At 30.2% G+C, this 24,168-nt stretch overlaps 1 protein-coding gene across 1 annotated transcript in view; it reads right to left on the minus strand.

Annotated features, from left to right (window-relative positions):
- Nucleotides 1-5,483: 5,483 nt before the first annotated feature.
- The window catches only part of LOC121116981 (mitogen-activated protein kinase kinase kinase 1), a 28,972-nt gene continuing 10,287 nt past the window's right edge, over nucleotides 5,484-24,168 (minus strand). Inside the window, exons 2-10 of the mRNA XM_040711299.2 lie at nucleotides 8,673-8,861; nucleotides 8,396-8,611; nucleotides 8,237-8,332; nucleotides 7,369-8,162; nucleotides 6,922-7,300; nucleotides 6,786-6,861; nucleotides 6,371-6,721; nucleotides 6,032-6,303; nucleotides 5,484-5,959 (exon numbers count right to left, since the gene is read on the minus strand). Coding sequence (XP_040567233.1) covers nucleotides 5,804-5,959; nucleotides 6,032-6,303; nucleotides 6,371-6,721; nucleotides 6,786-6,861; nucleotides 6,922-7,300; nucleotides 7,369-8,162; nucleotides 8,237-8,332; nucleotides 8,396-8,611; nucleotides 8,673-8,840 — 2,508 coding nt within the window. The 5' untranslated portion in view covers nucleotides 8,841-8,861 and the 3' untranslated portion in view covers nucleotides 5,484-5,803. The remainder of the gene's footprint in view (nucleotides 5,960-6,031; nucleotides 6,304-6,370; nucleotides 6,722-6,785; nucleotides 6,862-6,921; nucleotides 7,301-7,368; nucleotides 8,163-8,236; nucleotides 8,333-8,395; nucleotides 8,612-8,672; nucleotides 8,862-24,168) is intronic.

Below are 24,168 nucleotides of genomic sequence, written 5' to 3' on the forward strand. Positions count from 1 at the left end.
AATACAAAGTTTTACTTAAATAATATAAAACATAACTACTCCAGAAGATATCCTCAGTGTTGCTTTCCCTTTTTCATAAGCACAATCACACGTAACTACTAAATACTTACATACATTAATTCAAATGTGTTCTGTTCTTAAAATAAAAGAATAATAATAAGAGTTTAAGAAAAAAAAAAAATTGGGACGACTGTTGAGTACTTTTATTCAGAGCCCTCACTAATTAAAAAAACAAAGTTCATTTTAACATACCAGTGTTTATTTTTATTTCAAATCTTAACATATAGTGAAAATGCACATGAATTATGATATTAAATTAATCATATTAATTATGTGATATTAAAAGAAAAGGTTAATAGAAATACAAGGCTATACCCAAAGTTGATAATCCTGGAGAGAAAAACGCGTGTAAGGAGAAGGGGGGAGAAAGACTTATGGTATCATTGTTTAAAATACTGATGTTATTATCAGCTGCCTGCTTTATTATGATTTTTGAGCGTATAACGAAAATATTTATTAGCAAAATGTTTAATGAAGATATACTACGTATAATTGACTTAGACGTTTTTTATCTGTTACAGCAGATTTGAAAACGTCCCACTCCATGAAATTGTAATTCATTATGAACCATATTCTCAGAATAATAACTAATGAAACGACAAAGTAGAGTATTTTGAAATATATTTGAAGTTCCAAGTTTAAAAAGAAGGCTTACATTAAATATAATCTACATACTAAAAAATAAACCATCATATATTAAATATACAAATTAAACAATTGGAATCATATAACTAATAATAACAATAAATAATAAATACAGAATATTGAAATGATAGATTGATCCAAATAATATTGTCTGGTTCTGACATCGGAATTCAGTTAAATATGTCATAAATTTAGGTTGCAAAACACAAGCCGGACGTGGAGTTTAAGCAAAAAGATCACTATCCCTTTTTCTTCATGTGGAAATTGCTATATACAATTGTGCACAGGATACATATATATATCTCCACCGATGATGCCTAAATAATTAGTACTAATAAAGTAAATGTCAAAATCATAAAATTAGACAATAAATATACTAATAAAAAAATGTTAGAATTAAATCCATCGTAAAGATTTAGAGCAAAAGCTAATTATGTACTAATGTCCGGGGATAATACTTCTTATTAAGAGCATCAAAAAAGTTATTTATGCTTGCATAACAACATACTATTATCATGAAGGATACAGGCAATTGCTAATTATAATGCTACGCCCAATGCAACTGCCCCATTGTTGTGACCATTTAAGCAGTTGTTTTTGCCTTGTATGAGTTTTTTGAACACCCTTTCTTGGAGTTTATCAACCATGGCCAATCCTTAAGTTATAAAAAAGTAATATTTATTGACTATATAATATTGGAAAACCTAATTATCATACCCAAGTCTTTCAGTGAAGAAATTAATTTCAGACAAACTAGCTGCAAACCATCCAAAACTACTACCCTGTTGCTGCGACCATTGAAGCAGTTGTTTTTGCCATTTAATGGGTTGTGTATCAAAATTCTTGATAATTTTAGCTAAAAATATAATCCTATTTTATGGTTGGATTTAAAAAAATGAATACTTACTGTTAGATGGTACAAAATTCAGAGTTCCATTTCAAAATTAGTAAATATTTTATACTTTTTACTGATAACTTTTTATCGTAATTTGGTGTGGATGATTCAAAACATCCTGAAAATTGTCGCAACTTCACAATTTACAATGGGGGTATTTCTATAAATGACATCAGTCCCAACATCCTCCATTAATTTAATGATAGTTCATCGAGAAGGGATGGGTTTACCCGTGTATTTCTCCATATTTTTTTTTTAAACGTAGGATGATTAGCAATGGATAAGGATATATTACATCCAATAAGCACCTTTGTGAGATCAGAGTTAAAGTCTGACTTGATGTATTCATCATTAAATTCAGACAGGAGTCGTTATTTTAGGCATTTTATTCAGTTCTCTATCGACTATCAGTATCTAATATTATATTAAGATTGAATAATAAAGGCGGGAATTGTTACTGTTCTTGATAGAGGAATATGTTTATTATTTTACTCAATGGTCAATGATACCATAAGTATTTCTTCCCTTCTCCTCGCACGCTTTTGTATCCATACCAAAATTATCAACCTTACCTATACCATAACGCATGTACGACTCATGTTTGACTTCCACCACGCTTTTAATATTGACGTCATATTGTATGAGTCGTTGCAGGATTTCTCAAAGTCTGTTTTTCCAACCCAGCAATTGATACGATATATTAAATTAAAAATTCTAACAGTGGTGAGTGGTTGCTTGTTTTGTCAAAATCTGCTTGTCTTGCCCTGCAGTCAGTACAATACATCAGATTGAAAATTAAAGCAAGACCGATTACATGATGGTCTAACCTTGTATTTATATTATTCTTCAATGAGACTGCCTTATTATTTCTTATATCAAAAATAGTTCTATTATTTACATAAGAGAGGACCCTGTAAACACATTCGATACTATATGTAGGGATATGATTTTTGTGAGATTGCAAGGAGAAAGAGAGAGGGAGACATATGGTACACCTGAATTAAGACATTTGTAATATCAGCTGCATTTTATATGGTTTTGGAGGGATAAAATGATCTTCTGCTATAAAGAGGAGATCCTTCTAAATTTAAATAGCATTAGGGCAGGAAAATGTTATAATTACATTTAAATACATATTTATTTTATAATGCATTTTAAAATCAATTTACACCAAAAATAGCCAAGAATTCTTCTTTCTGAGGGAAATGTGAACACACACATAACTTATTAAATAATGAACAAAAAAGAAGAAAGATCACACACATCAACTGTTTTTCCTTTTCTAATCGATATACATAATTTGTCCTTATGTGCAACAGTTCATTAATATGATTACATTGTTATTGCTTAGTACAAAATATGTACATCATGGCCACTATTTACAGTGCACCCGCTGACTCGTTTTCATTTATTCAGATATTCAAACATACAGAAAAAATTTGCATTATTATTATAGATATAACTTTCAACTATTTTAATTAACATAACAAATTGATTATTATTATTTGAAACATTATGAAACTCTAATATTACTCGTAAATACATATCAATCCCTTAAGCTGTAATTACATTTCACCAATTTGAGATGAAAAAGTTGCAACTTTTAAAATTTGCTTATACAAGTTTCCGCTTAAATATATATTGTAATATTGGAGTAAGAGGTTTGGTGAGATATGCAACCTTAAAAAGTTCCAATTTTGTTAAAATATTAAAAAGTCAATATATATATATATATATTTATTTTTTTTGATAATTCCATTGATAATATTTAGTAATTTTTTTCTGTTTAAGTTCTGAAATAACAAATCATATTCATGTTTTTGTTAAACTTACGTCTTCAAGAAGCACACATTCGTTTGAATCGAACTAAATACTGAGGTTTGAATAAATTATAGATTTTAAACATTAATTAACATTTTTAAAGTTCTCTTATTCGATAAAAATTGTATTAATTTTATCTTTGTTCGAAAATAATCAATGTAGGCATGAGTGATGCAGGCAAAACAAATATATGGCTCACTTCTCTGCAAGAAATAAATATAACTATTACTTTATTAATACTAATTAATAAATGTGTTTATTGGAGTTTTAGGTTCGAGAGTGTTTCCTAATTGAGAACTGACTTACGTAAATAACAAGTTCGACATAACCTTGTCATTGTTATAAATGAAGTATTTAGGCTTAGATATTGAACACAAAATGTTTTTTTAAATACTTGAGCAGAATATAAATGAAAAAATCTTTGAAAGGCGTTATTTTCAGAACAATATCAAAGTCGTAATATTTCATTTACAACGATGCAAAGGCTGTATTGACAAAATGCTTGACAGTAAGGCAGTTTAAATTCCGTTTTATATCTTTAAAACTACTTTTTCCTTTTCACCCCTGGCAGAAAAATTTAAACTACTTTGGGCCCAGTAGTTCACCTAGACTACCCGTGAGCTGAGTTGTTTTTTTTGGGATATTTGAAGAGTTCATTGAGACTCAGGAAATCGATGGCAATTTAACATACCTCGGGGCTCATCAGCTTGCCTGCACAACCTGTGGGACAGGGTGTATTATAGCATATTAGAATGGATTTTTCATGCTTACAAACGCGGCAGTGGTGGAGTTTAACTGTATTGGGCCCCAGCACTTCACCTGTACAGGGGTTTAAGGGTGTATTTTTAGATATTATTAGGGGTCTATGATGCTCAGGGAAGCAGCTGCAGTGGATGTTTTTTTATCATTCAATAGATTGATTGCCCGAATGTAATAGAATTGCAATAGAATTACACACGATAATATTGCCTTGCAATGAAGTTACTCACAATCATATTGCTAACAATGAAATTGCTTCACGATTATATTACCCACAACAATTTTGTCTCACGACAAAAATGTAAACCACGATTTTACCACGCAACAATATCATTCCAACGAATTTTTCCACAACCTGTTTACCAAAATCATTTTACCAAAACACAAAAAAATTATAAATAACTGAAAAATATTTATCATATCTTTATTTCGTTTCTAAGAATACAAAATATTTATGATATAGCACAGACATAAAAAACGAACTAGTTATTGATTTTTGAGCATATTGATGAACAAATAAGTACACAGAACTCATTAATCTACATGCCTTATAAGAATAGTTACAAAACCAATCCAAAAATAGAGCAGAATAAAGTTCAAATAGAAATGCTCAAAAAAAAAAAAAAAAAAAAAAAAAAAAAAATTATGTATAGGTATTGAGATCAAAAAACAAGGAAAATATAGGGTTTGTATTCGCCGTTTGTACAGTTAATTAAGTATTTCCAATGGTCGTGGGAATATTACAAAAGTTAAGAAATAGATAAATTCTTAAATTAACGATACTGAATTGATTTTACAATAATTGTACAATTAGAGACATCAATGCATGTATGGATAAAACAGGGGCCTCGCAGCAGTGGGTCATGACCACTCCAGTTTTTGAAAATTTACGACTATCATATAGCTAGGGTGTCCATATTTTTGGCTGGGGGAGGGTAGATATTTTGAAAATAGTAAAAGTTAAGGTTAGATTTGGTTCTTATTTGTTATCTTTAATATAAAAAAAAATATTTTGATGTTTCTTAAATAAAAGTTGACTTTAACTATATTTTTTATTATTATTACAAAAAATCTCTATTGTATATTAAATTAGGTAGACCAACTGTCTTTGTTTGCACGAACCTGTTCTCTTTATACTTACTCTGAAAATCGACTTGACCCATAAAACCAGAAATTTCATGAATTTATAAAAAGTCTCCAGAGCACTCTAGATATGATGTAAAAAGAGTACATGCCAGAGCATATGAGAAATTTGGGTCCCGGAACATACAATAGCAAAAAGCTTAATTAAAAAGAATATATATATATGTAACTCAATTAACCCCTTTACTTTCAAAAACGGTGCACAGAGTCTGTTGGATACATGCAGCATTATTTTATAACTTAAGAGGTATATTATGTACAAATGTTTAAATTGTCATTCAATTTCAGACCTTAAAAATAATAAATAGATGGCACTTATTAAAAAAAAAAATAATAATAAAACAGCCTCATTACTTATAAAGTTCATAAAAGCTCATGGTAATGCAATAATATTTGGGTAAGGGGTCTAGATATTAATAGACCCATAACATATTTGGGAACATTTAAAATATGATCAACTGATGGCACAAAGAAATTGATTTATAGCTTCATGTAATTATTAAAAACACGATGTTCCAGTAGTTGGGCAGCAGACGGCCTTTCATCCTGATTGATTTGTAGACATGAGAGAAGGAAGTCCAAACAATCGACACTCAAATTATTAGGAATTTTTGGTGGGTCCATGCTCTGAGCTATCTGTGAGGGATGCATGATGTGGTATAAATAGTTAATAAACTATCCTAAACATGGAGATTGAGAGTAACATACCTTATATATTAAAGCCAAATGATTAGAAATATCAGATGTATTCCATGGAGGCTTCTGAGTAGCCATTTCAATGATACAGCATCCAACACTCCAAATATCTGATTTGAACCCATAACTTTCCCCTCTAATTACCTCAGGCGCCATAAATGGTATCGTACCTCTCAACTCACAGTCGCTTCCTTTTGGAATCAATGGAGAATTGAGAAATACTGCTGCTCCAAAATCCCCGATTTTCAAATGATGACCCGTTGTATCAAGTAATAAGTTAGCTCCTAATAGAAGATAATTATGAAACGAGATAACTATAGTTTATATTTTAGACTTTTTAAGTATTCACACCTTTAATGTCACGATGAAGAACAGTATTACTATGTAAGAAGTCCAGTCCTGAAAGCAATTGCCGAACATAGCCAACAATAACACGCTCTTCAAAAGCTCCATATATATCCAAGATATGAGAAATACTTCCACCCGACATCCATTCGATGAACACATTAAATATTGAATTATTCTCACGAATTGCACCCAAAAGTCTAATAATATGAGGATTGAATCCCAAGTTTGAAAGTAATTCCACTTCTGAAAGAGATGCTTCGGCAGTATGAGAATACAAAGGTATTTGTTTTACGGCCATGAGAGTTCCTGTTCGCATGTCACGTGCTTGAAAACAGGCACTGTATGCTCCAGTTCCTAAAATGAAAAGCATAATATTTTATAGTTTAAGACATATAAACAAATTATATGAGCAAATTACCCAACAAGGGTCCTTTGGTCCAATCTCGATTTTCCAAGTATAGAAAGTTATTTCCAAATAATGCACCCTCCATTAACTAAAAAGTAAAGCACATAATAAAGTTCGCATGGGATTAATAAATTGAATATGCACTTACAATTGTGTGAGGGTGGATCAAAATATGCTGTTGAACGTTATTCAAGGAACCTTGGTATAATTCATCATACTCTCGACATGATGGAGTATCATATGGAAGATTTTCTTTCAGCACAGATTCTTTCAATTTCCGAAGATTCATACCTTTGGCAACTTCTTGAGAAAGGGTAACTGCCTTCAAGTACAAATGTTCTGTGGTAGAGGAAATGCGGTTGTAATGAGATCCAAGTTCTTTTTTAATTCTACTTTGAAGAGTGAGATCCAAAGAGGAGAGAGAGTTCCATACATAGTGGAATATTGAAACCTCAGACACTTTAGCCGCTTTCACTAGTATTCGACGACTAAGTTTACTCACATTAGCATGTGAATGGTTCAAATTCCTAGTGAAGAAAAAGTTTTAAATCATTTAGTAATATAATTTTTCATAAAATGTAATTCTTCAACATACTTAAAAGCAAAATTGATTATCATAAGTACAAAATTTTGATTAAGTAAATCTTCTTCATTTTCATCAAGGAGTTTGTCAAGAACAACAGAAACACCCAGAATCCACTGCCAGGATGTACTAGCAAATGATGATTCTCCTCCAGGTTCAAATATTATTTTTTGGAAATACTCATTTTCAATGCATAGATGAGCTCTTTCGTGGTAAATATGTTTTCCTGGAGCAAGTTCACCAGAGGCTCCCTTACAAAGCTCGCTTATTACAGAATAACTCAAATCCGCAACTCTACGTTTCCCATCAGAGCATTTAACAACTATTTTCTGTATTAAGGGCTTTAACAAAGATTTAAACTCGGATTCACTAAGAAAGCAAGGACAGTGTGTCAGAGTTATCATTGTTTGTAAAGCTTTAAGAGCTCCTTGATATACTCGAAATATTTTATCATCCAAGCATCGATAAAGAACCTCAACTGTCGTTTTCCATAATTTTTCTAATTGGGGATCACCGCCTACTGAATGTCGATGTTGATTTAAAGCATTCGCAAGAGCTCGAGAAAGACCTTTGAGTCCTGTTTCTCTTAAACTCCAGTCTTTTGATAGGAGACAACCAGTCAAATCTCGACCAACCACAGATATCCATGAACTTGCTAAAGACCAATTATCTCTGGATATTGTGTCAGGAGCTCCAGAAAAGTAAATTTCAGGACCTCCAATCTCAGGTAACGTCCATAATTGTTTAGTAGAGTAATCCGAGCTAGGACTGTTATAGCTAGCCTGAGAGCAGGACGGAGAAGAATCCTGAAGAAATACAATTTGATTGATTATAATAGTTCATTTGTGGCTAGTACATACATATTAAAAGAAAAACTTACTTTAGATGAAAATAATTTATTATTACTGGAGAAGGGAGAAGATACTTCAAACAGGGGAGAACCATTATTTGAAGGCGTGGAACCGCTGATGATCCCCTGAAAAATAATAGTATAACATCATTCAAGTACATACATACGACGGATACAAATGACACATACATCTTGCTTCTCTAAACTTCTTGTCGAATGAAATCCAGAGGGAGACACCAATGATCCTTTTCTTCTTTTAGGTGTAAGAGAAGGTGAATATGCTGCTGTGGGAGAGGTGAGACGACCTTCATTTATGGCTGATGGACCGACACATAGCTTACATGGTCGTTGTCTTTTAGTTTGGGCAGATGGACTGTTGGTAACTGCATTCCGGGATGGAGATACCTGTCATTTAATAAATGTGTACAATATTAGTGTATCAGTTTGAATACATAGTGGATCTTACAGTTTCATAGCCAGGAGTATTTTTTTTCCTTTTGAGTATGGATATTCGGGATTTGATTTTACGTTGAGTCCCACTTGAATTAATTGGAGAGTTCAATGTATTTGACTCAACAAAAATACCTCCTTTGGATTTTGAACACTTATGGCACGAGTCTTCGACGGGTAACATTTTCTGTTACAAATGGAATACCTATAAATAGAAAATAAGCGTTTAATTAGTAAGAAAGGCATATACATATATATATATATAAAATCGTAATAAATCCATTATTTACATAAAAATTTAAGTATTAATTATAGTATCGTTACTATCAATCATTTAACATGAGTACAAAAATTAAAATAATAATATTAACATACATTTTTATGTGAAACGTGGCATATGGGATAGAACCCCATAATATATATACATTTAATTGTAGTTCAAAGTATATTTAAACGAATAACAGTTCAAAGTGATCTTTAAAATCAACAATATATAACAATATATAAGTGACATTATGTATAAGAGCGTAGGAGGGAAAATTGGCAAGGAGCCACCCTAAAGGTGAAGAGCCAAAATATATATTTCATAATATTTTTTGAGAAATAAAAATTAATTTGTAAACAAATAATCATTATATGAGAAAAAGATCTGCTGAAAAAGACGCCAAGGGAATAAGCAAACACAAGTTGTTTTATATGTAGAGGATGGCACGTACATACGTGCCACCAATCAATATATTATGTATAACATTATAGATTAAAAATAAAGAGACTTTTAGTGTTTGAAAAAACTCGTAGCAAACTGTTATGGATAAACAATTGACTAAGATTATATCTAATAAAAAAGAATTAACGTTCATATATTTACGTATATATACCTATTGGTCTATTAAAATCTGAAAACTTTGAATTTTAAACTTCAGCAAGATAGAATTTATTAATTAAGAATAAAATTTCAAAAAAATTAGTACTATCAATAGATATATGTGTAAGCTCTCTTAATCATTAATGTAGCTGCCCTTAGCGGCAATGATGGTTTTCAGGGGGCGAAGGAATGCCTGTCACCAGCTGCAGATGTTGATCTCTGCCAATGCGTTCCAATGCTCGCTGACAGTGGCCTTGAAGGACTCGGTGTTTGGATTGCGGACACTGCAGGCATTCCCCATGCACCCAAAGGTGCAGTCTAAATAATTTTAATGGATCATTTTTTAAAATATAAGCTTTGCTTTAGTTTTTGACAGTTCAATATCTTTTTAGTCGTAATTATCGTCGGTTACTTTATATAAGTTTATCCACACATCATATGTTCTCTTTCTATCTCGAAATTTGAGACAGCGACAGCGGATAATTGAAATTCAAACATATCAACCTTCTATTAATAAGGAAATAAATTTGATAATCGACGCTTCGCAAAGCGAATAATATATTATTGAAGTAGGAGGAGAGGGGTCTCGACTCAATCTATCACAATTGCTTGAATAAGTTTCAGCGTAGGATTAGACAATCAGAGTTTGGATTTTGTAGGATATATTTCTATTTATGTTTGTATGTTTGGCAAATCCAAGAAAAAGTCAGTCGTAGTGTTTTCTTAATGAGATGTGATCTCCTCCGGTCTCATCCCTCAGTCCACGGATAAACCCCTACCGGAATCATTTATAGAAGACAAACTCACAACCTCCATCCCATAATGAGCTTCCCATTTATTACTTGTCATTATACTCTAACAATGTGCTAATTGTCGGAATATCTCGAAAAAGCCTCATCTCCTAATCCAATAATATACTCCTTATTATATAATTTTCTTACTCTTAAAATGTTTGGATAATTGAATTTTGAACTTATACAATGTTCCTTTTATTGTTTAAAATCCTATTGAGTTTTGCTGCAATACTAGCCCGTGCATCTACAGACACGTTTTGGCGGACATTAAACAGTCCCTATACTCCACGTCCCAGTAGGCAAAAAAGTTGTCACGGAGGACCCTCTATTTGGCAACATATTAATCAAGTGGTCTTCATTGAGCCTATTAGTTTGAAAAGACTGTCTGAAGCCTAGGTGCTCTAAGTGAAGCTCTACATATTTTTTGTATTAATCAAGAAAAACGAAATACTATTTATGTTTGCTGCATATGTTCATTCTACATATTATATTATATGAATATAGCTTTGATAAGACATTTTATACTTTTCCCGGATATACAGAAATTATATGTTCACATTTCATTAAAAACATAAAACAACAAAAACCCAGTCTTTTATCAATAGCGTATATTCATACAAGTTAAGCACCATAAACAGCACATGTAAATTTATGTCTCAATAATTGAAGAAATGCAAAAATTATACAAAGTTAAAAAACAAACAAAAATTGATGACCCAAATATATATGTAGGTATATATCCAGCTACAAATGTTGTATTTCCATAGCACTCACTTACTGAGTGTTTTCTACAAGGACTGAATACAGGATTGATGTATTTTGAGAAGAAAAACCTTCACCTAAATCTCTCAAGTGCATGAAATACAAACTATGTTGAATACATCATCCTAATATAGATACCGTACACTCCTGTCCAGAAACAACCTTGAACCTCGTCTATCTACCTATTTTTCTATCAAATTGAACAACAATACATCCCCCCCCCCTTAAGGATAAATCACACAACTTCTACTACACACATACATGAGTTTACCATTAAATATGACTTGATTAGCCAATACGACTTGCTTTTTGAAATAAACAATGACACAACACAATACACATCGTTACTTTTATTTATCCTACAACCTTTTCTCCCGAAAATAAAGGGGGAAAAGGCCCAAAACCAGTTGGTAGTTAGCCAATTCTTCCTGACTATAGAATTAATATGCAATCATTGTTGGGAAGCGTTTGCAGACTAACAATAGCTAATTCTAATTCAAGTAATCAACGTTCAAAACGCGAATAAGTAAAAAAGAAGCCGAATTATCGACAGATGACAACAAAATAAACTGTATATTTTTTTGTTAGAGAGGTAACGCATTGAGTAACAATAGTTTTTTTATGAGTTGACTCTTGTATACTTTAAAGTAGCTGACTCTGCGTATTGTCAACTCAAGACGGCGTTGCCTAACTAACACAAATATATGTCTTGTATTTTGTTGTCAGCTTACCATGTTTCTGCTTCTTTTCTCCTAATCAGTGTTCTGAACGTTGATTTGTTAAAATAGAATGAACCACTGTTACGCAGTGAACACTTCCCAACAATTACAAGGGGAACACTCATTTTGTACAAATATATTCAAACCAAAAAGGGAATTTATCTTTGAGTGCAGAATCCAATAATGTCCTCAGTTTTTCTCTCGGTCATCTGAATTCTAAAATATCTGGGATTATAAATTAATTAAACTTATGTAAAAGTGTTTTTATTTATTTCGGATTTTTCTAAATTCGATATATTTCCCTTTTTTAGGCTTATTTTTTTAAAAGTTATATAACTTATTCATAGTATATAGTGATGTAGAATATCATGCCTTATATTATAAGAAAATATTCAATGTATAATTAAAAAAAAATGTATTTAAATTTTTTTTTCTTTCCATTTTGTATTTTTTAAGTGATTCCATTTTGAGATATTCAAATTCTCTACTCATCGTGAATGAATCGCTTTATTATTTCAATCCTGGTATATCATTCCCAAGGAAGGAGTCCCCTCTACTCCCTTATGAGGTTTTGTAGTTTTTCTCGGATTAACTATCCTCCAAGACGTCCATCGTGGAATTCGGAATCCGAACATCTCTTGAGATAGATGATCAAGTTAGAAGTAACTTCCTTCGATTGCCTCGATCTTTCTTTTACGAGGCATTACGACATGAAATTGCGATTGAAATCAAAAAAAATATATGATGATAAAGTAGACTATTTTCTAGGACACCCCCATAAAAATAGGATCACTACGAAATGGAACAAAAATCCTAGGAGATATTTATTTTTTAAATATATCTTTTTTTAAATGAAACATTGAATATTTTTTTATAATGTAAGCTGTGATATTCCTCATCACCTTGTATTGTAAATAAGTTATAAGTGTCTAACAATAAGTGTCGTTTTTCATTATTTTTAAGCCTTAAAATGAAAATATATAAACACTTTTAATAATCCTACTTTTGATTTGAGGATTTTTTTAAGGATAAAGAATGAATCTGAAAGATAATAGTCCCGAATTATTATAATCCCATATATATTTCAGAATTCGGATGACAGAGAGAAAAACTGAGATCAGTTTTGGATTCTGTGCTCGTAGATAAACTCGATTTGTGTTTTTAATTCATTTGTAGAAAATTTACCCCCTTCATTATTCTCCTGTGTTATTGAATGACAGTTCCATAGTTGGAAGAATTGGTCCAGCATTGTCTAACTACAAATTGATTTCTGTTTTTTTTTGTTGTTACTTTTCGTATAAAAGGTTCTATGATCAAAAAAGAGAAGCACATACTAAGCTAGGTAATACACAGTATTTTGAGTTTAATAATAAATAAATAGATATAAATCAAAAACCTTAATTCAATGTATTCAAATGTATATAATATCCATAGATGATAATCAAGGTCAATAGAAATACAAGGTTAGACCATCATGTAATCGGGCTTGCTATAATTTTCAATTTGATGTATCGTAGCGACTGCTAGGCAAGTCTTACAGATTTTGACAAAACACACAACCAACTCAACTTGAAGTTGGTCTGAATTGAAAACCCCTATTCTAGATAGGGACTGTTACAAAACTAGTTGTGAGTAATAGACGCCAGATTTGAATTACTCCCTTATTGCCGTGCATAAATTAATTGGTATTAATAGAACAATTTGAAAGCCTACCCATTTTACTTATGCAATAAATGACAACATTCTATGTACAACATGTAATAGACATACATATGCAATGTAAAACAATTATGGAACTAGAATGGCCACTTGATAGAGCTCATAACATTCTCAAACCAAATTGAGTTATCTATCTCTATTTTTTTCAACGTTATTGTCGATTATGCATTTTTTACGTTTTGGGTTATCTTGATCTTGACCTCCAAATATTTAATGGCCTTTTACTTTGACCATATATAATCTATGTACCAAGTTTGATCAAAATCTATCTATAACCTTTGCCGTAATCCTGGGGACTAAACAAACACATAAATAGACGCAAAAAAATTATCTTCATTCAACTTCTTTGAGGAGGTAAATATGATCATATTTTGCTTCAGACATTGACGTAGGAGATGGGGGGAGGGGGTAATAATTGTCCTTTTATTATGACAAATTAAATAATATTTGGGCAATCACTTTGTTTTTAATATTCTTATAAGTAATAAATGACAATACTGTATTCAAATAAAATATACGTTATCAAAGAAACGACTACCAAAAAGAAATGTTTCTTATACAGAAAAGGAGATCAAAAATTGTATTTAAAACATAATTCATAGGAATCTTTTATAAAAAAACATCTCAAATAAAAAAGTTTTTCAGACTAAAAAAAATCATAGTACCAAATTTTTATTGAATTAGTAATTCCCATCCCAAGGCTCTTAAATCTCAAACAATAGACTAGAAACCACTCTTTCTTATGCTTTTTTACCCTTCATTGAATTTAGCACACATTTATTCAAGCATACAAAAAGTAACTTAGAATTTGATGTGATGATTTAAAAAAAAATTAACATTCAACTTAAGGGTTGATGATGGCGGGTTTTGTCATTTTTGTGACAAGTTGTTAAATAAACTATGGGAAGGAGGAGTAGAGGGGCAAATTTAAAAAATTACCGCACACACAAAAACAAAACAATATTATAAGGTAGTTTAGTCTAGGAACTTTTTGAAACGTGAGTTAAAGGTTGTTTGGGCAATTTCGCAACTTTTAAGTTCCAATTTTGTTACATTGAATAATTAAATATGATGTGTTTTTGTCAAATTTTGTTAAATTAGATAAAATGTTGTGGGTCGGATTACAGAAAACAAAAGATGTGGGACTAGGGGGCTTAAAAATAATCAACAGGCGAAAATGTAGTCTGCATATATAAGGATTTATTTATCCTGATCTCAGGAGTTTACACCTAGTGGAAAATTCCACATTTAATTATTTCATATTATATGTTTCATTAAATTATACATCATTCACCAAGAACTAGCTTATTCATCACTTACTATTTAATTATTTTTTGTAAAATAGAATTGGGTTATGAAATTCTAAAAATATGGACCCGCAGGACTAAAAAACAACTTGAGATAAAGAATCAAATGATAATTTATGATTAAGACTAGCTTAAAATATTTTTGTTTTTTAAAGTATAAAAGGAAATAGTTCAATTTTAGAGTATTTATTATTTAATTCTAACAGGGCCTGTGCAAGGATAATTTTTTTGGAGTGTTTTGATTATTTTTTTTCTAATTTTTTGAGAATAATATGAGGTGACTTTTTTTTTTGTTGAAAATAAGATATGGGGCTTTTTTATTTGTTACTTTTTTATAATAGGATCCAGCCTTTTTTGGGTGACATTTCTTAGACTGTGTCGATATTTAGTTAAATGGAACAAGTTTTTTTAGAAAGTATGTATTATCTATTTCGAAAAAGTCATTTTTATAGAAAAAGGACTTTGACTTTATGTCCCGGGATACTTCTCAAAGATAATTTACCGGGAATGATAATCTTTTAATGAGTATCTTTAGATAATGCTTGGCCTTGATCTAATTAAAAATTTGCAATTGTCTTTCCCTTTAGAGAAACAGAAAATAAACACTATTCATTAGAGCAAACAAATGTAATTTACAATTCGGCCTACATTATTATCAAGGAGTATATATTCATGTAAATAACATGTTTGAGGCCAAATTAGGGGAAGTATACATTCAATATGTAGAACTGCAAATATGTATACCTATATATATATAGATACATAGATTGTAATGCTAATTATAAAGGAAAAGGTGTAAATATACAATTATACATATGGAAATTTAATACAGAAAAGCTTCGTTATATTCACCTCCTTACTATCTCTATAGTAATAATATTTGTATCTATTATAATTTTGTTCTTGGGAATAAAACAGCGAACAAGATTAACAATCAGGCTGGAATTGGGCCGGTCAATACTTAACCTCCACCTCTAGCCATCTGGTTAATTGGGCATGAGCGTTGTTTTCCTATTAGTTTGTAAAGAAACAGAGTGACGCCATCTTGTGGCAATATAATAGAACTCCCTCAATGAAAATGCTATTTAATATAAGTTATAGGTGTATATTACTCACATAGAGGGCACAGTAAACATTGTTCTCAGCACTTTTGTATTTTTTCAAAACTAGTTTAAATAAAAAGCTTCAAACTATCCCACCACCTGTCTATGAGATAAAAAATCATGAATGTGACTTTAGAGGTTTAGTAACGAGTAACAGAGTTTTGGCTAAAGCTTAGAAACTTTATTGACTTAAGAGAAAACAAAGGGCGTCCGCAGGATTACATTTATGTTCATAGCTATTCATAGTAAATTTGCAATTTTTTGCAAAAATAATAAATTTCAAATATTAAATTTACTGGTAGGAATCAAAAATAATTCCTCCTCTTTTTTTTTTTTTTTTGGGGGAGGGGACGGACTCTTCAGTCCTCCCCAGTGGACGACCCTGTATATTTTCACTGAAAGGATCCTTTTCAAAATAAATCTGTCAATTTATCTTTTTATTATTGTGACGATCAATTTTGGCTAGTTTAAGTGCAATTTACAACACAACCAAAGGTTTGATAAGAATAACTTGATGGTAGAAATGAACGATGATTGGCCGAAGAATATAAATTTAATTCACACTCAAGTTTGAAAGACTTCATTCTAGCTTGCTTTTGTGTTGACGGGCAGCATAGATTTAGAAGCTCTCTCTCTGTAAAGTAATTATAAATAATGTATTGAGTTGGGATAACAAACGCCTTCAAAAATGCGTCGAATAGAAATATACACAAAGAACTCTATTTTTACACACAACTTCTGTTGTTGCTTTTAAAACTATGTTCTATATATAATTCGTATACATGTGTTAGTATGATGAGGGTGGAACTCACTAAAAAGAGAGAATCTACATGATATTAATACATACAATATTTTAAATGTATAATTTATGAAGTAGGGGAGACCAGGAAAGTTGCAGATCTATTCAAGGCCCTCCCCTGTCTAAAAAAGCATGACTGATTTAATTTCTATTATAAAAAGTAATTGAGTATTTTTATTAACATCAAAAATTGTATCGACATTGAGGAAGACGCCATTTTATGGGATCAAAGTTGATATTTTTACTAAATAAAATGTACAAATTTCTAATAAATCTGGATTAAACTCCTTCCAATGTCTTGAATAATAAAATAGGCTGAACACCTGCAATGTATTCTACTTGATGACAATGATACATACGGATATTTGAATTTAATCAAACTATTATGTACTAAAAATCCCATCAAATATCAAGATTTTTTTTTGAAAAATTGGGGATGAAAAAAGTAGTATAATTAAGAAGAAAATATCTTATTCTTTCCATTGTAATATGTAATCTCTACAACATGTAAATATGAAAGTATAACGACGTAAATACATATTTTTAATAGATATTAGGGTCAGATATATAACACAACTATGCAAGAAACGGATACAATTTTAATAGACAGTCAGGTTTTTAGTCCTTTTTTTAGTTGATCCCTTTTAAACTCCAAATAGTTTATTGTTTTCTTTCAAATAAAAAAAAAAAGGTTTTATTGTTATAGAACTTAAAAATGGCTCATAATAACACAATGTGAAAACGCTCTATAGACATATTTAGATGACTTTTCATGGTGTTGAGTTATTCAAACATTAAGATATCTAATAAGATTTATTTTATAGATCCTTGATAATTATTATAGATCGGAAAATATAACTCTCAAAAAACTCTTCATGTCCCTGCCCTGACTAAAAGATCAAGGGGGATGTAAAGTGTTATTAAATAAAATGATAAATTATGTAAGGAAAACTGCAGTACTTGTTGCAAGTGTACTCTGAGCGTAACAATATAGGAACTTTCTTATCATTGAGTCAGTTTTGTGTTATGATAAAATAATATCAACTGATAACCAAATGACTTATAATAATTCAAATCATATTAATTACATGACTAACAGTTAAAAACTGACTGTATTATTACAAGGTAATATAAAAATAGAACTGTTGCAACCGGCTCCGGTCTACCTTACTAAAGTTCAACTCGTAAAGCACTTAAAGAGGGAATATCAGGCTTTTTATGAGTATTTATTCATCGAACGTTTGCAAAAATCATAATATGTAATTGTACACTTTATGTATATATGTGAAAAATATACATTTATGTCATTTGTTATATTAGCAATATAATCCTAATTGTAAATAGGATATCCACAGCTGCTCTGACCCAACATATATACTAATAAATGACGAATATAGGTTAATAGTGTTGGGTTTCGCTCTGGACCCTTCAGGAACCGTTATAATTGTGATTAAATTCAAACTTGACAAATTACGTACTATAATTCATTCTACGACAAAAATGGTCTAGATCCGATTCCAGGTCATTTTCGGTCTACTGTCTAAATTATGCCTGGAACGAAATACTAATTCAAATAGATTTACTATGACCGAAAGAAAAATCTATTATGTCTTGGACGGAGTCTCAACGATAAACTAATGTAAAATCTAAAGTAAAAGTTTGGCCGTCTTAAAGTATGTACGTACATTCTAGGGTATTTATAATAACATCAACTCTTGCAAACTTCACTCTAAAAGGATGTTCCATTAAGGAAATAAGGGAACTTTATGATGCAAGCATGAGACACAATTTGAGTATTCAATAAGTTGATAAATTTTACTGAATTGAGTGAACCATTAGTTCTTTTGCAAAAATTTGTTGTGAAAAAGTCTTTAAAAATTAACGTTGATTAGACTTAAGAGACATCAAGCGAGTAAAAAAATAATGTAGATATGTCTGCATGCAACTTCTTAGTCATTTTTGAACTAAGAAATAACAATTTAGTCATATTAATGAAACCTTGCAGGCGTTTTGCATGTAGCGTTAAAAAAAGAAAAAAATTGTAGGGACTAAAATACTCCCTAATTCGTTAATTTTGTTCCTCAATCTGTTATTATTTCATTCTTGAGTAAAGAACTTAAAGTATTGATGTGTGAGTGTGCTGATAAAAAAAGAAAGTAACGTGTAGGATTTGTTGGGGATTATCTAAAGTAAAGTTTGTCTGTTTATCGACACCTAAAAAATCCTGTCAATTACTTGTGTACATTATTTATTAATTTCAGTATAGGAAAATTTTAAAATGAGTAAACTTATGATATCAAAATACATAAATCAAGGGTTTCCTTGTGGTTTTTGTTGTCAATGATATTTTAAATCTTAAATAGCTGTGGATTTTATAAAATTTTCTGTTAAAATTTGCTTACAAAAAAATAATTTTCTGTGAATAGCTGTAAATTAAAAAAAAATTCAAACAAATTTAAAATTAGAAATTTTTATTACAAAAAAAATTAAATTTTCATAAATAATTATAGATTTTTTTCTATTTTTTTTTTTTTTGTGAATTTTTTTGCTATGTATTTTATGAAGGTATAATTAAAATATTAGTCATATTTATAATCAATGAATGTTAACACCAAGACAGCAGAGTTCTAAAACGTCACTAGCTTATATCTATAATTATTACACCATTTAGAAAAAATTGATCAGTGGTACGTATTTTGGGTCTGATTTGGGAATGTCTTTATGATTTAGGAAGGTAAGTTGCGAAACTTTGGTTCCGGATGACATAATTTGTTGATATTTTTTCTTCTTTTTGTAGAACTTATAAGCTGCGCGTTGTTATTTAGAGAAATATTCATTACTCATCCTACAGGGGCGCCCACAAAAGGTGGACTGGAGGTGCTGTAACTCCACTTCCCCCAAAAAAAAAATTTTTGAAAGATATTTTTGCTTTTTAAGATATTTTTTTTGGTCAAAATGACAAAATTTTAATATAAAATTTAATTTTTGAACTTATTTTGACCCCCCAAACCAAAAAACATTAATATAAAATTTAATTCATTCTTTAGCAGGGAACATGAAAGAATAAATTATGTGTCCTTAATGATTGAAAAATAGTAATACTGATGAGTTATATTTATAAGTCCTTATTGACTTGGAGTAGAATTGAGTTTCGACAACGTAGTTAATTCCTATCTATATCTTTAAAAATAAAGATTAAAGTATTTATAGGTTTTAATCAATGAAAGGGGATATGAATGGTGTGATATGATAAAATAACAAATTAGGTAGTTTACACCATGCTCCAAGATAAGAAAAATAAATAATTAAGTTACATAACTATTTGATATGTTATATACATACATAAGCTAAATATTAATATGTACATACATGTAACATGTATCTCTAATTATTAATTATCTATGTGGTAATTGTCTAATATCTACCATAACATAAAACAAGAATTCAGTAGAGTTCGAGTTTTTGTCCTTTTGAGTAGTGATACTAGAAATTTCAATTATCACTATTCGAATTTGAATTTATTTCGAGGATTGGTGTTTTGATTATTAAAGTTAAATTAGGGAAAAATATTTCTGGGGAGTTTTTTGGGAAAATATTTGAACTTTGGTAAAGTGGAATTTTTATCCGAGTTTGATTGATAACCGAATCTAACAATACTGTTTGATGTTATGTCACGGCTAAAAATAGAACAGATCCACATTTTCTCAGATTCTTTAGATCTGTATACTCAAGTAAATTTTGTGTACCAAACTTTCGGATCCAGATCCAAATTAAAATCAAACAGATCCTTATTTCGAAATTTATAAGTACTTTTTCAAATTTCGGACCTAAATAAAATAGGATCAGAATACAGGTTACACTTTCACAGATGATGCCAAAACAGTAAATAACCTAATTTTATTTCTATTACAGCATAATTGTTAGTTGTTATTAGAACTATTGTTATAATAACATTTGGCACGTTGTAAAAATTCTTCCAACAATTATTTAATAATAGTTGATAACTGTTCACAGCTTAATAATAACTAATTTGTATCTAAATAATCAATGTTAGGAACACTGATTAGAGGAAAAGAATTTGAAATTTCTACAACTATATAGTGTACACTAGAGTGTTCGCTATTTTATAAAGTTGACCAAATTCAAAATTATCCTGTATTCCGAGATGTGTTTAGGTGTTGGTAATGAGCTCCTAATTTTTTTTCTATGCCATCAAAAACCGTAACCCTCCATCCAGTCAAAGTTTTTAAACAACAAAGTATCCTAGAATAAATGTGATCAAGAGAAAATAATACAATAATTTAATTGTAACAAATCAATAAAAATTCCAAAAGTCTGATTTCATGAATTCATTCACCGAGTATAGAAAGATTTAAAAACTATGTATCTTTATACCTATTTGTATATTTTTCTTAAAAATATTTAATAATATACATTACTAAATAAATAAAAAATCCATAATTATTTATCTACTATATTTGTATGCTCTCAATAGTTACTCCATGAGTTTTAACTTACAAAACCGACTACATAGTAAAGTAAAAAAAAAATACTAACAATTTCAAATTATTTTTTTAAAATTTAAATTTAAATTAAAAAAACAAAAGATTTTTTTCTTTTTTTGATTTGACTTCATTTTGAAGTACTTCCGGTTCGCTGGAACTTTGACGAGTTGAAGGGTAATGGTTTTTGATGGTACAGAAAAATAAAATTAGGAAGTAATTACCAACATCTATACACATCTCGTGATCCAGAATAATTTTGAATTTTTATCAACTTTACAAAATAGCAAATACTCTGGTGGACATTTTAGTCTTTGTGTGCATTGATATACCTCCCTAACACACAAAATATGTATACTGTGTCTTTTGTAGTCAGTAGTGTTTTTTTTTGTTTCTTTTCTCCAAATTAGTGTTCTGAACGTTGATTGGTTGAATTATAATTTGTTCCTTTTAAAATGTAAACAATTCTCAACAATCATTGAGCAAAAGCTCCATAGATGAGTAAAATTGGCTAACTACCAACTGATTTCTAGCTCTTTTTTCACTTTCTTTTAGAAGGAAAAAGTTGTGTGATATAATAAAGGTAACGTGGTGTGAGATGACGCGTATGGAATAACCAGGGGTTGCAGCTTTTTATGTAGATGTCACTCCAATCACTAATTAAGTTAATTAGAGCGAATGTTCGATATATGCCATTAGTATGTTCTAGCTATCATTCTTTTTTTTTTTTTTTTATATTATTTCAATCAAAGCTGGGAGTGACTAATAGCTAAAAGATAGCAAGGACTGTAGGACTGAAGAACCGACTAATCCGTCTTTAGAACCATTAAATGTTAGAATAGATCAGACCGGGGAAAAAAACTGAAGGGAGGGTGGAAGACTCATGAAAAAATCAGTCCTAGGACCAATTCAACACCACGTCGTGACCTCACTAATAATAATAATTAAAAAACACTGTATTTTATTGTCAGCTGTCAATTTTCCAGCTCCTTTTACTCTAATCACTATTCTGAACAATAATTGGTTGAAGTTGTATTATCACTTGTTCAGCTCAGTGTAAATATTGTCAGCTATGACCAGACAAATGTATTCTTTAATGAATGTTTTTTTTTTTTGCTTTACCATTACGAAACAGCTACCAGCAACTGATTTTGGTCATTTTTTGAAGCTGCGACACTTGACGAGAAAAAAAAGCTATCTGTGCAGAACAACGAAAAATATTTGGAGCAACGTAGTTCAACGCACAATGAGGTCGGGAAAAGTTATTATCTTGAACTCAATGTACGTAAGTTCAATACCCAATCGCTTCTAGAAAACAACAACAACGTTATGTATATGGACTTCAAAGACAATTCCCAGGTAAGAGGGAGAAAATGTAATTATAATTGTATCAGTCCTTATTTAGGACAAAAGACTGCAGTCACGTCCTGATCACTCTCGGTATGGTCTAGTTCAGTCCTGTATATCAGCCCAAAAACTGATAAAGTTCAGTCCTTGGTGACGTCATGCAACTTTATTTCTTCTTTTTTAATCAGTTCTACTATCGATAGTACGAAGGACCGGTCCTAAGACTGGACTGGACGAATTAATAAGCATAAACAGTAGAATTCTAATTGTAATATTATAATGTTTACTTATACTTTTTGAGTGCATTTCCATCTCACTAATTAAAGGATTATTAAAATATATAACTATATTTGTAGTTATTTACCTCTATAAACTCCAACAACTTGTTAAAATAAGGATATAATTACGTAATAAGTTTAAATTCCCTCCATTATTTTTTTAAAATCTTATTGATTCCTTCAACTTTATTGCAGACATTCAAATGTTGATTGTTATTGCTATTGATTCAAGTGAGGACGTTTCGAAATTCTCTTTAGAACATGCTTTAGAAAAGTTTGTTTTCCGGGTACTATATTTTATATTTACTCACTTATAGAAAAGCTTTATTTTCCTTCAACAACAACAAACAAATAAATATATTTCAAGTGCATTCTATCTTGTTAGCATACTTATGTTCTTATTATAACTACAATTTTAATATTTTGTTCCACGGCTCGCTTCTTGAAATAAACAAAGATGTAGTGAGTGTATTTTCCTTTGAGCTGTTTTTATTAATTTCCACAAATTGAGTCTTCATGATGTAAAGCAGCTGACTCTACGTATAACGAACTCCAAAAAGGTAGTACAAAGGATTTGTATATATATTAATTTATATCAATTAAGGGTCGTTGTTTATTATTTGAGTCATTTCATACTATGTCATTGATACTTAATTTGATAAAATTATCCATTCGATGTATGTATGCAATAATTAATAAATTTTATCTAAATATTAATTAACAGTTGACAATAACAACATTTATACAGAAGGCTACCTACTGTATGTTTTTGTCAAATGGTTCCTTTCCTGTTAACGGTCTCGATTGAGAGTAGATCAAAAAGTTAGTGTCCTATTAATTACAACTACAATTTGTATGTTTTGGTCAACTGTTTTTTTTTATAATGGACCAAGTGATAGGAGTTTTTTTTTCTTCATTTTTAAGAAGAGTCTTGTGCATAAAGTTTTTGCTATTTTTATACTAGCCCATATCATGTGGAAATCAATTACATCACTATAGAAATACAAGTTCTGTTATATAAATTTAGATGCACAAGAAAACCATTAAAAATATTGTATTTTATTTGTTAAAAAAATTAAAAACTTTTTTTATATTAATAAAGTAATAAGTTGAAATAAATTTTTTATCGAAGTACACAAAAACTGCTCTTTTTTTTTAGAGAGTCAACTGGTTTTTTTAAACATTTTTATCGAGTGATGGAATAAACTCTTAGTAGATGACGTAGATGACAACAAGATGTGGGAACTTACTTATAATAATTAATATTTTAAGGACTTGTATTAGAGGACGTCGACTCCCACTGAGAATTATTATACG

The sequence above is a fragment of the Lepeophtheirus salmonis genome, chromosome 4 (genome assembly GCF_016086655.4).
Source record: "Lepeophtheirus salmonis chromosome 4, UVic_Lsal_1.4, whole genome shotgun sequence".
NCBI classification, from domain to species: Eukaryota; Metazoa; Arthropoda; class Copepoda; order Siphonostomatoida; family Caligidae; genus Lepeophtheirus; species Lepeophtheirus salmonis.